The 12,326-nt window shown below is 34.6% G+C and overlaps 1 protein-coding gene across 6 annotated transcripts in view; it reads right to left on the minus strand.

Annotated features, from left to right (window-relative positions):
- LOC106878790 (cilia- and flagella-associated protein 54) overlaps positions 1-12,326 on the minus strand; it is a 187,027-nt gene that overhangs the window by 60,569 nt on the left and 114,132 nt on the right. For all 6 annotated transcript variants that reach the window (XM_089351125.1, XM_089351124.1, XM_089351123.1 and 3 more), the window contains 4 exons: positions 9,454-9,674; positions 6,105-6,343; positions 4,577-4,732; positions 1,263-1,451 (listed from right to left, as the gene is read on the minus strand). In XM_089351125.1, coding sequence (XP_089207251.1) covers positions 1,263-1,451; positions 4,577-4,732; positions 6,105-6,343; positions 9,454-9,674 — 805 coding nt within the window. The remainder of the gene's footprint in view (positions 1-1,262; positions 1,452-4,576; positions 4,733-6,104; positions 6,344-9,453; positions 9,675-12,326) is intronic.

The raw sequence follows: 12,326 nt of genomic DNA on the forward strand, positions 1-12,326 counted from the left end.
AGATCAATAAACATCCTCATAACATCATACAATCTCTCAAGTCTGCCAAAATCAGTACTGTGTCCAAAATTGATAATGATGATCTGATTCAGATATATCAACGCTTCCAATCTCATATTAAAGCAGCCATTGATGCTAACAGTGGATTCATTGAATAGGGGTGATAAAAGTATTCTCAGGATTATTTGTACCAATTTCTTTTTAAATGCAGTTTTTCTTTGATGAGTTATGTGTCTTTTTTGTGGTATGACGTCAGTGACTGGGGAGGCTGACCGAAAGGGCAAGTTGACCGGAAGAGGAAGAAGGGCAGCGGGAGCTTCGATCGGGATTTGTGCCCTTTTCGAATGGGGTCGTGGTCAGGAGAAGATGTGCTAAGCGACGGTCTAGGTTTGGGAGAAGCAGCTGCTATTCCTAGTGTTCTTTGGGTCGGGGCAAGCTTCAAGGACTGGATACCGCAAGACAGACTCGCAGTCGACGAAAGGAAAACCGAGGTAAGGCGATTACATCTACTCACACGCATACACCACATTTTTCTAAATTCATACAAATGACCTTAGAAAAGAGATGCACCATATATGTATGTATGCATGGATGGATGGATGGATGGATGGAAATAAGGTCTTGTTAAACCTTCCCCAACAACTCATTTTCCATTGCTCCATCAACCTTCTAACTGTTGTACTACTCGTCCAGGTGCAATGTATGATCCCATTTGTCCCTTTACACTTTGCATTGTCTTCCTGTCATTGTCCCCCCATCCTCTCCCCCACCTTCATGACTCATTCATATTTCCTTCACTTTCTGCATTACTTTCCTACATTGCAAAGTTTGTCCAGGTAGGAGATTTAAGGTCAGAACTGAAAGTTACTACTGTGGCAACATATACTGTGGCAACTATCTGGAAAATTTTCCCCAACAATCATGATACAAGCCTAGTACTTATGTAAGTGTGGGAGACGAGATCTTGTAGCATTAAAGAATTTTTCAGTAATATTAACAAGCTTCAACTGGAAAATGAAACAGGATCAAAGGCTTGGTTAACTGAGAGCGATGGCATCCCTAAATAAGAGTGAGTAGATGAGGTTAAGTGCGTATGAAGGATACTATGGCTTTTACAGTAAAAGATATTTCAATAGTAAAATAAATCAAATTTCTAGTATTATTTACAATGAAGAAGCTAATGGTAATGGCATATTATGAATATGATAACAATATCTAATAGAGAGGGCAGAAGAAGGGTGTTAATGAATGATCCAACATACCTATGGCTTGTGAATATGATGTAATGACAGTGTCACTTAAGTTATTTGCATTAAAGCAGGATATTGTATCAGTAGGTGAGTCGAAATTTAAATGAAGATCAGGTGAAGGTAATGGCTCTAAAATATTTTCCAGAAATAAAAACGGACATCTCATTTCAATTTCCTCTCCAGTTAACCTGCTGCACTGTGCTGGAAAAAAAAATCATTATCGTTTAATGTCCGCCTTCTATACTGGCATGATGAATAAACAAATTTATAATAAATTTTTTCTACTATAGGCACATGGCTCGAAATTTTGGTGGAGGCAGGGCTAGTCAATTATATTGACCACAGTCCTCAACTGAAATTTAATTTTATCAACCCTGAGAGGATAAAAAACACCTCATTTGCATCTTCAAAATATACCATAAATGTTGAACTATATAACTGATCCAGAGATGTTCTTGATAAAGGTATATCTAGTATATACAAGGTGGTATCAAAAAGTTCCCAGACAATTTCTGTAACATGCCAACAGATGGCAGCATATGGTTGTGTGCACAGTGAGAGCTAACAGTAACCTTCATGAGGCAGTGTACTGAGTGACATTGCTGTGTGAAATTTGTGCTGTTGTGATCATGTGTATGCTGTAGTCTGTGATTTTGTCATGGACAAGAACAAAGGGCCAACATGAAATTTTGCGGTAAACTTTGGAAGTCTGCTACAGAAACATTGAGCATGCTTCAACAAGCTTACAGTAATGTGGCAATGGGTTGTACGCAATGTATTGAATGGCACAAGCTCTTCAAAAGCAGAAGAATGTCCTTGGAAGGTGATGAATGATCTAGAAGACCTATCACAAGTGTCACCCCTGGGAATGTGATATTGTGCATTGAGAATTCATCCTCAGGACCAGACTGTCAATCAAGAGTTCTACTGTAATGTTTTAAAGCATTTGAGGGAGGACATTCAGCGAAAGCAACTGGATCTGTAGAGTTCAAAGAATAGGATTCTTCATGATGACAATACACCCTGTCACTGAACTCTCCTCACGTGAGAGTTTCTCAACCAAATACAACATGGTATTGCTTCCGCACCCATCCAATTCACCAGACTTCCATCTCTTCTCCAAGATGAAAATGCAGCTCAAAGGTCCCTGTTTTAACATCATTGTCAAGGTGCAGAATTAATTGCAGAAGGTCCTTGACTCATTTACGGAAAACGACGCCCAGGCTGGATTCTAAAAGTAACAGGAATACTGAGACTTGTGTATTGCTGCACAAGGTGACTATTTCAAAGGAGATAATATAAAAACTTAGATAAATAAGTTATTTTTTTTATTAAACATAACTAGTCCAGGAACCTTTTGATACCACCTTGTTTAATAAACCATTGTTTGGTCTCTCATGAAAATCTAATTTTCAAATAAGAAATTAAATTATTTTTCACTGTTTATAAGCAATCTAGTGTGTAATGGAAACACTGTCCAACAGATACATGCTTAATGCCTTTAGCCTTCATATGTTTTTTTTTTTTTTTCAGTTATTGGATATGGCCATGCTAAGGCACTATCCTGACAGATAAACAAATTGACCCCATTACTTATTTTAAAAAAATCTGGCACTTATATTCTCTTTTGTTGAACTGCTAATATACAGGAACGCACACACACACACACACACACACACACACACACACAGTAGGTTTCTTTTAGTTTCTGTCTACCAAATCAATTCACAAGGCTTTGGTCAGTCAGCAACTACAGTAGAAGACATTTTCCCAAGGTACCATGAAGTGGAACGATGTGATTGGGATGTAAACTTCCGACCACAAAGTTATACCAGCACTTATGTTTATGATGATGATGATGGTGATATATATATATATATATATATATATATATATATAAAATCTTAATCATAGAATTGATCTCTAGCAGTCTAGAGTAATATATTCTTTTATTTAATATGTGATGATTCTTTAATACAGAATGGCTAGATGTACACAAGTCATATCCATGGCTTTTTACCAGAACCAATACCTGGATCTCAAAACAAATTGTACAATAACAGTGATTTTGGTCTTCTCCAAACATTTAGCAAAACCTGAAGAACTATCAACACTGCAATCTAACAAAGCTTATGAAATTGTACAGTACTCCTGTATCTTACAGAAATTATTGTACCAATATTTGTATCTTTTAATTCATCTGCTACAGATAGATTTCTTAATTATTTTATATCCTGGTGTTGGATAGATAATTTAACAAAGCAGAGGGAAGGAAAGTATTCACACGATGCATTATAATAACTGTTACATGAGGCTAAACGCTCTCAGTCATGGCTCACAGTGAACTGCTTGCCTTCAATTACTCACAGTTCTTTACTTTATAGCAATGTGCCTGTCCACTTTTAGTCCCTTAGGGATAGTTGGAATCCTTCCACAACACAGTAATTCCATAAGAGATATCTCTGGACAACTCCTATAATTAACTTGGCTTGCCTGTGTTTTTGCATTAAGTGTGATACACATATTGCTATTTTCATTAAATGGTGCTTCAGTTGCACATAACTGATTGTCTATGATTGATTATTTGTCATCCTAGTATGTCAGCATATTGTACTCGTATACAATATTCAATAGAAGGTTTGGTATTGGTTCTAGTTTGAAGGGTCAAAGGTTTGGGTTTTATGAAATCTTAAAAATATGATTAAAATTTTTTAAATATATAAATAATGAGTGAAAAAAGCAACACAGCAATCCAGTTTTGTAAGATATATACCATCATTATCATCATTATCATTTTAACAGCTAATTTTCCATGCTTGCATGGGTTGGATGGTTTTTGCTTGAGGCATATTTTTCAACAGCCAGATGCCCTTCCTCTCACAAACTCTCATCTTTTTCCAAGTAAGATAATATTTCCCCATGACCAGACATGCTTCTATGGTAGATTAGAAACGAAGAGCAGCACTTGCATGATGGTGACACTCATTTACAAAATATCAAGTGAAGCCAAGGCAAGGAGACAGTAAAATTTTTAAAAAAACACATACACACAGCAGGCATCTTTCAGTTTCCATCTACTAAATCTACTCACAAGACTTTAGTTAGCTCAGAGCAATAGTAGAAGACACTTGCCCAAGGTACCATGAAGAGAGACTGAAACTAAAACCATGTGGTTGGGAAGCAAACTTTTTACCAAACAGTAATAGCTGCAGCTATTCACAAAAAACATAATTTGACTTTGAGCTAATCCAAGATCTCAAAATTTAGTTTTGTAATATTCAGCTAAAGAACACACCAATATATACCGGAAGAATATTTCAACTTACAATAAAATCTTCCAGCAATGTACAGATGCAGAAGTTGTCGACTATGATACACTGCGCGCATTGTATAATCACTTTCTTCTAAAACTGACTGAATGTACTTCCAACTGCTGTCAACATTTATCGGCACAGATATCAAGCTGGATGCTTCACCTTTAGCTTGTCAACATTAAAGAAAACAATCATTGTTGAGTAAAAGTATCATAAAGAAAATAGATAGATATGTAAAGAGATCACTGAGAAAGAAAATTGAATAAAAATACTTTTATAACTGCTTTGAACATTATATTTCTACTCTTGTAAAGATATATTCATAACTCCAGTGGGAGGACTGCTCTTAGTGTAGTTGAGAAAAGTTTGTATTTTCATAGTTATTTCTTGTTAAAGTTGTATTTCGGTAATATCAACCAACCAATGACATGTATTCATCTGAATAAAATTACTGCTGTTGTTTGTCAACAACTTTCGGTGGTGTATATTTCAGTTGTCACTGTTATTTATGACATATTTCATCTCAGTTACATTTGTATGAATAAATAAGTGTATCTGAAGCACGTTTACTTCATGGCACCACCACAGTCGTTCGTGCATTTCTACTGCTTTTAGTTTTTTTCCCTGTTTTTCAGCTACTATTTTCAGAAAGACTTTTTTGCACCTCTTCCCCACTCTAATTTCTTCATTTTTCACTTTTTCCGTAACTCTAACCCTAAAATCCCAACCCTAACCTTAACCCTAAAACCCTAACCTTAACCCTAAAACCTTAACCCTAACCATAAAACCCTAAGCTAACCCTAAAACCCTAACACTAACCTTAACTCTAAAACCCTAACCCTAACCCTAAAAGTCTTAAGCTAAAACCAGTACAAATGCACAAATGATATCATAAATAACAGTGACAAATGAAATATACACTGCCGATAGTTGTTGACAAACAACGGCAGTAATTTTATTCAGCTGAATACACATCATTGATTGCTTGAAATTACCAAAATACGACTACTTTAACATGAAATAACTTTGAAAATATAAACTTTTCTCAACAACAGTAAGAGTAAAAGATGTTTTATATGACACATTTTACCAGTGTCCGAAGTTTGAAAGTGTTTAGTTACAAAAAATTAATTTCTCAATCTGCCGTTCAAAGGGCAAAGATCCAATTAATTAGTTTGCTTTGTCTAAGTTTTATTTCAAACCATACCTATATGATGTAACAACACACATATTACAACTGATAGGAAAGGCACCGCTGGAGCCTCTACAAAACTGCTCAACCTGCTTAAAATAGCAGCCTCAAACTACATTCTACCTTCTTGAAAAAACAAAGAACATAATGGATAATGTAATCATAGATACATTGTCTTTCATTTTTTATGTCTTTGGTGAAGAAGATTAATTCATGGATACTCCATGACTAAGTTATGAAGTATTCCATCATATTTATGTAAGTCGTGTATTATTCTAAAGTATGACATCGTTCAATTCAATAAGGACAATATGTAAAAATTGAAATAACGTTATTCTGATATCTTACCTTTGTTGCTAGTATAACTGCGTGCATCAAGATAAGCACCTAAAGGAACAGGCTCAGGTTTAGCTGTAGAGACTTTTAGCTGTAGATTCAAATATTTCTTGGTATTGAGACTCCCATCAGGGTTTTCAACAAGTTGTTCTAAATTAGCTGCTACTGAGACATTTTCAGAATTACACTTTAACTCAAGGTGATGCTGAGCATTAATTAACAGAGGAAATGTAAATTCAGCAAATTTCTCACTGAAAACCATAAAGATGAATAACTGCAGTGAATAGAATAATTAACTGTTTCTTTTATATTTTCATGAAAAAATGAATTTAGAATGGTCATTATGATGTTCATTCACATTCACAAATTCCATCACTTGTTTCATAAGTTTTATCACTTTTTCACATGTGGAAAACTAAGCTTATTAAAACGGGCATCTAATCCTTATCTGAATGTGAAACCACAAAACAAACAAAACAAACATTAATATGCTTTCTTGAATTATTTCTTCTTTACGTATAGGTAGATTCTTCAGTTAAATATTACAAAAGTACATCACAAGAAAAGAAACTTGACATTATTACATATTCAAATAATAATTATTTTTCCTAAACTTAAAATATTTCATGTAGAAAACTGAAGTTGTGTAACTGTAGCTGTTTCAGCTTACATGTCACATGATTTTGCATGTTTAGCTACCACCTCTGAGATTACATCATTCTGATGAACATGCTTTGGGGGTGCTCGTTGGATGGTTTTCACAAGAGAGTCCCTGGTACCCTCAAGTCATATATTCTAGTCATTAGGATATTGTGTAACTGGACAGCGATTAGCTTGCAGTAGGTATTCACCTACACAGCTAGAAAGGCTAAGGTTACCATTAGCTGTCACATTCCACACTAATTGAGCACTGGATTTGAGTAAGCAACATGGGCCTATCACTCCCAAACTACTCTTAACAGTGCTCACATTCACTATCTCCAATATTTCTATCCCCATGTACTGTTGCTAGATAGTTGTTAACCCTTTATGAGATTAAAAAAGTTATTTAACTGATCTTGCTTCTTGTCCCACTCAGTTTCTTACAATACTCCTCACCAGGACAGCCTGGTTGATGGGTGTGAGCAAATTTAATTGATGATGACAATGGGACAAGTTGTACTAAATTACATGTTTTTGATAGTATTCAGAGTGACACATTTAGAATGACCACAATTGTGGCTATGTAAGTAATTCTGGGACCAGACTTGTGACAGAGATTTACAAGCGGAAACATTCAAGCTAAATGAAAATATCAACTGAAATACTCAGTGAAACTATTTCCCATCTTATCTATAGTTAATGCATTGTAGTTTTATTTAATGATTTTTAATAAACAATTTTTGTGGGGTTCATTCATAAATAATGTGATCCTGTTTTGATTAAAACTAATTCTTCTCATTACAACATTCAAAATTAATGTGATTTCTAATTATTCTTTGTTTTTACTATTTTCTCAGTAAACTACATTTTCCAATGCTTAGTTTTATTCTCAAATATTGCAAATTTTTCTATAATCACAAAGAAACTCAGATTCAAAATGTTAACTAAAAAATTGTGGAGGTTTTTAAAGTATTATTCTGATGATCAAAAGTAATTCATGAATATGGGTAATATCAGTTACTTGTTACCAGTGCAAAATTAATTACAGAAAATAATATTAAAATATTTTTACATATTTATTTTGCAAGATTTCTGATGTGAAATTGCGTGTTGAAACAGATATTTCAGGATGGTCCCCTCCATCCCATGTGTCTCCTCCTGTTCTGTTTAGTCCACGTGGATTATACAGAATGAACGATTTCCAGATAAAAGACATAAAATAAGAACAATAATAAACCTGAAGTGAAGAACAAAAGTATAGTGTGTGTATTTATTTGGCATGCATGCATGATAGGCTTCTTTCAGTTTCTGTCTGCCAAATCCACTCACAAGGCTTTAGTTGGCTGAGACTATAGTAAAAGACACTTACCCAAGGTACCATATTGTGGGACTGAACCCAAAATCATGTGGTTGGGAAGCAAGCTTCTTACTACACAACCACATCTGTGCCATAAAATGTTTATGTTATGCTATGAAGTTTTACACATATTATTCTATCATACATAGAGTTATGCTATATAAAACATTAAATGATATTATAATCAATTTCCAGCATGCTGGCCTTGTTTGGCAAAAGCAAATGCAAAGTTAATTCAAATATCATGTTGTAGATACCATGAGAGAAACTTACATACAGGCTTTTGGTGCAAAATGCACTCTTGTTTATACTGTTAGTGGTGAAATAAATCCCCTCAACCTCCACTGCTGAGACCACCCATCACATGATTTCAACCTTCTTTGGCCTTATCAATAATGGACATTCAACTGCAAGAGATAGTAGTAACCCATCTCCTCGCCAGCGGTATATATAGGAAAACAGTGCCAGAACAGGCACTGGTGTCACAATTAGCCAGTGAACGCTCGTGGTGTCTACCTTTGTGTAGTTTGTTCTAACAGAACATCCACATTTAAGTGGGGATAAATATTGCCTCTTGGTATTAACACTGCCTCTGTTAGTAATATATGTAATTATTCAATATTCATGATACTGAGCTCTTGAGTTGTTTCATAGTATGGGACACATTTTGTTTTATTATTAAGTAATGCAACCTAACTACATACCATGTGACATATATATCCAGTGGCTTATATAGCCAGTGACCTATATAGCCTGTGGCCTATATAGCCTGTAGTTTTCTTTAATCTTTTACTTGTTTCAATCGTTAGACTGCAGCCATGCTTCAGTGCCACCTTGAAGAAATTTTGGTCAAATGGCTCAACCCCAGTAATTATTTTTTTAAAACCTGTTATTTATTCTGTCAGTCTCTTTTGTCAAATCACTAAATTATGGTTACATAAGCACACCAGCACCAATTGTCAAGCATACATATATACAATTGTCAAGCACACATATATACAATGGGCTTCTTTCAGTTTCCATCTACCAAATCCACTCAGAAGGCTTTGGTCTGCTAAAGTAGAAGCCACTTGCCTAAGTTACCACACAGTGAGACAGGACCTGAAACTATGTGGTTGGGAAGCAAACTTCTTACCACACAGTCATACCTGTGCCTACATAATCTATAACTCTAAAAGAGGAAGTTTTTCGATTATAAGCAAAGTAGAATTTGAACAACAACCCTCTGGTGGGTGGGGGTCTCTAATAAGGGGAGTTCATATCATAATCTATGAAGACTTATAAAAGAATTATTAAAGATGGTATAAACATTTGAATAATGATTACAATAAAAAAATAAAACAAAATACAAATTATGTTTACTTTGTCAAAGCATTGAAGCGAAGAATAATATCAATAAGAGTCTCCCATTTCTGCTTATAATGAATAACAATGATGGCTTTTTTGCAGATTTTCTCAATAATACGACCATCAAGAACAGTGACATCATCAAGAACTGGATCAAAATGAAGACTGTAACTCCCTTTAAGGTCAGTCAGTGTATTAGACCAAGGGTCAGCTTTAAAAGAATCATTTTCTGTTGACTGTAAAAGATAAAAAATAATGTAGTAATGAGAGTGGTAGTGAGTATGGTTGTAGTAACAATAATAATAGTAGTAGTAGCAATAGTAGTTACAATAGCCCAAGGCATGAGTTGAGACCATACAAAATAGTTGTTAGTCAGTCAGAAATTCTCATTCTATAAACATGCTTTTTACAAATAACACAATTAATTGGTATTAGCAAAAAATATAAAGGCAATTAGTATTAGTAAATAACAGAATGTGATTTGAAACTTAATTGAACACTGTCTTTGACTAATTATCAAAGGCAAGTTATATGTAGATTGTGTGTATATATGTTTATGCATGTATGTGTGTGTGAGTGTTTGTGTGTGTGTGTGCGTGTGCGTGTGCGTGTGCGTGTGTGTGTGTGTGTGTGTGTGTGTGTGTGTGTTTAGAGAGAGAGAGAGAGAGAGATAACTTATACAAGTTATCTCTCTAAAAACAATTAGGCTAAGTATTGCAAACTGATGATACATCACTCCCAAACTAAGAGTTTGTGTCATTGTAACAGTACTGCTCTATTGTGGTACCTATTTATTTTCAGTTGAGAAGAGACAGCAAATTGAAGAGTCCTGACAGTGGACAACCAAATAGCACTGCTGATAATATTAACCATCAATAATGCAGTACCATTAGCACACCAGGCAAAATGCTTAGTAGCATTTCACTCATCCTTATGCTCTGAGTTCAAATTCTACCAAGGTCAACTTTACCTTTCATCCTTTCAGGGTTGATAAAATAAGTGCCAGTTGAACTCTGGAGTTGATGACATCGACGTACTCTCCCCCAAAATTACAGGCCTTGTGCTAAAATTTGATACTATTATTAACTATCAATGTTTCAAACAGAAACGGACACAGTATAAGCCAGATAACAGTAACTAGATAAATAAATATATATGTATATATTAATGTTTTGTTTTCATGTAAAGTTATATATAAAAACAATTAGCATTAAACTGAAAGATTACTCAATACTTTTTAGAAGAGTACATGTTTATTAAACTTTTACAAGGAATAGGCTAACAGTGAGTTCAAAGTGAACAAGCTGAAACTTCAGTCACTGTCAACATTTTCCTTGTAAAAGTTGAAAAAATATAGAGCCATTTCTCAATGAATCGTCAAACAAATGTAGTTTACTATTCCAAAAGAATTGGCTGGAAGTATATAGACTAAAACAATTGCATTTTAAAGCTTTGTTTTACGTATCTACTATTAAGACACTTTATTTTAGATCTATTCCTAGCCAGATTTCTTGTTAGCATTCAGTTCATCCTTGTCTATAAATAACTTCTTAAATAACCACAAAGTCTCTGATTTAATGGGACTGAGAAATGACATTTATGAATGTCATAATTTCAAGATATAGATATCCTTATTTGACCAACATTTAGATATCCTTATTTGACTGAAAGCAAAATGTATGTTACATGTTGATACAAAATAATCGAAGTGAACAAGAACAAATTAGAAAAGTATTTTGGGTACTTGAATTGGTACTTATGCTGAAATCTTCCTAAGGGACAAGTCTAAATGTGCTCATGATGTTTAGATATCACAAGAACTGATTTCAATCTGATTTTCTTCTTTTAAATAAAGAACTTGAAAATGTTCTGCCGAAGACTCAATCTAGCAGATTGGAAGTTGTATCATAGACTATTCAAATGGAAAACAATGTGCAGTTCTGACTGAGCTTAACATGGGCCTTCATTACTTAAAACAGTGATATATTTTACAGTCAAGTAAAAGAATGAGCCATTAACCTTTTGGAAGATGAAATGGCTACTCTCTACAAAAAAAGAAATTAATGTGTGAAGATGCATTGAAGTTAGGTTGAACCATTGACATTTTCAGAGAATATACTATCAAAAATTTTTGTCAGCATTTGGTCAAGAAACATTGTTTTCCATAATTCAGTCATACTTAAAACACATAAGCTTACAATCTATATTTCACTTACACAGGGTATGATGGGTAAATTGTTGCCATTTAATATTTTTAATTTTGTGCATGCACATTGTCTGTTTTTGATTTTGTTGCCTATAGAGTATAGTAGAGTCAGTTGGGCACCATCTGTGAGAAAAACAGCACCATGACACAATTCACTCTGCCAGAAATTTTGGAAACAACATGCTGTACTGCTTGGCATTCATGCCAGAAGCTCCAATACAAACATTTCAGAGTGTTTGGGTGTCAATCTAAGGACAGTGCAGAAGATTCAGAAAAAGTCGAATGAGTCAAATGGTGATTATGAAGGTACGGCAGCTTGGAAAACTCACTCTGATCATTCTGATAAGAAAAGAACTCCTGAATTTGTTGGTGAGATCCAGGCTATGATTGACAATGATCCCTCCAAGTCAATCAAGTCCTTCACCAGGGACATAAGAGTGTCCGAGTTTCTTATCAGGCAGGTAGTGCATGAAGACATTCAGTATTCCTTATACAAGTTGAGAAAGGGCCAATTTTTATCCCAAGCCATCAAAGACAAGATGAAAGCCCATGCTACAAAGCTTTTAAACAAACTCAAGCATCTCCTCCAATCGAACATGCTTTGGTTTTTCTCAGACAAGAAAAATTTCTACCAAGATCAAGATAATGAGCACACAGAACTACCATTGGTTTACTATGTCCC

The sequence above is a fragment of the Octopus bimaculoides genome, chromosome 4, assembly GCF_046866305.1.
Source record: "Octopus bimaculoides isolate indiv1 chromosome 4, ASM4686630v1, whole genome shotgun sequence".
NCBI lineage: Eukaryota > Metazoa > Mollusca > Cephalopoda > Octopoda > Octopodidae > Octopus > Octopus bimaculoides.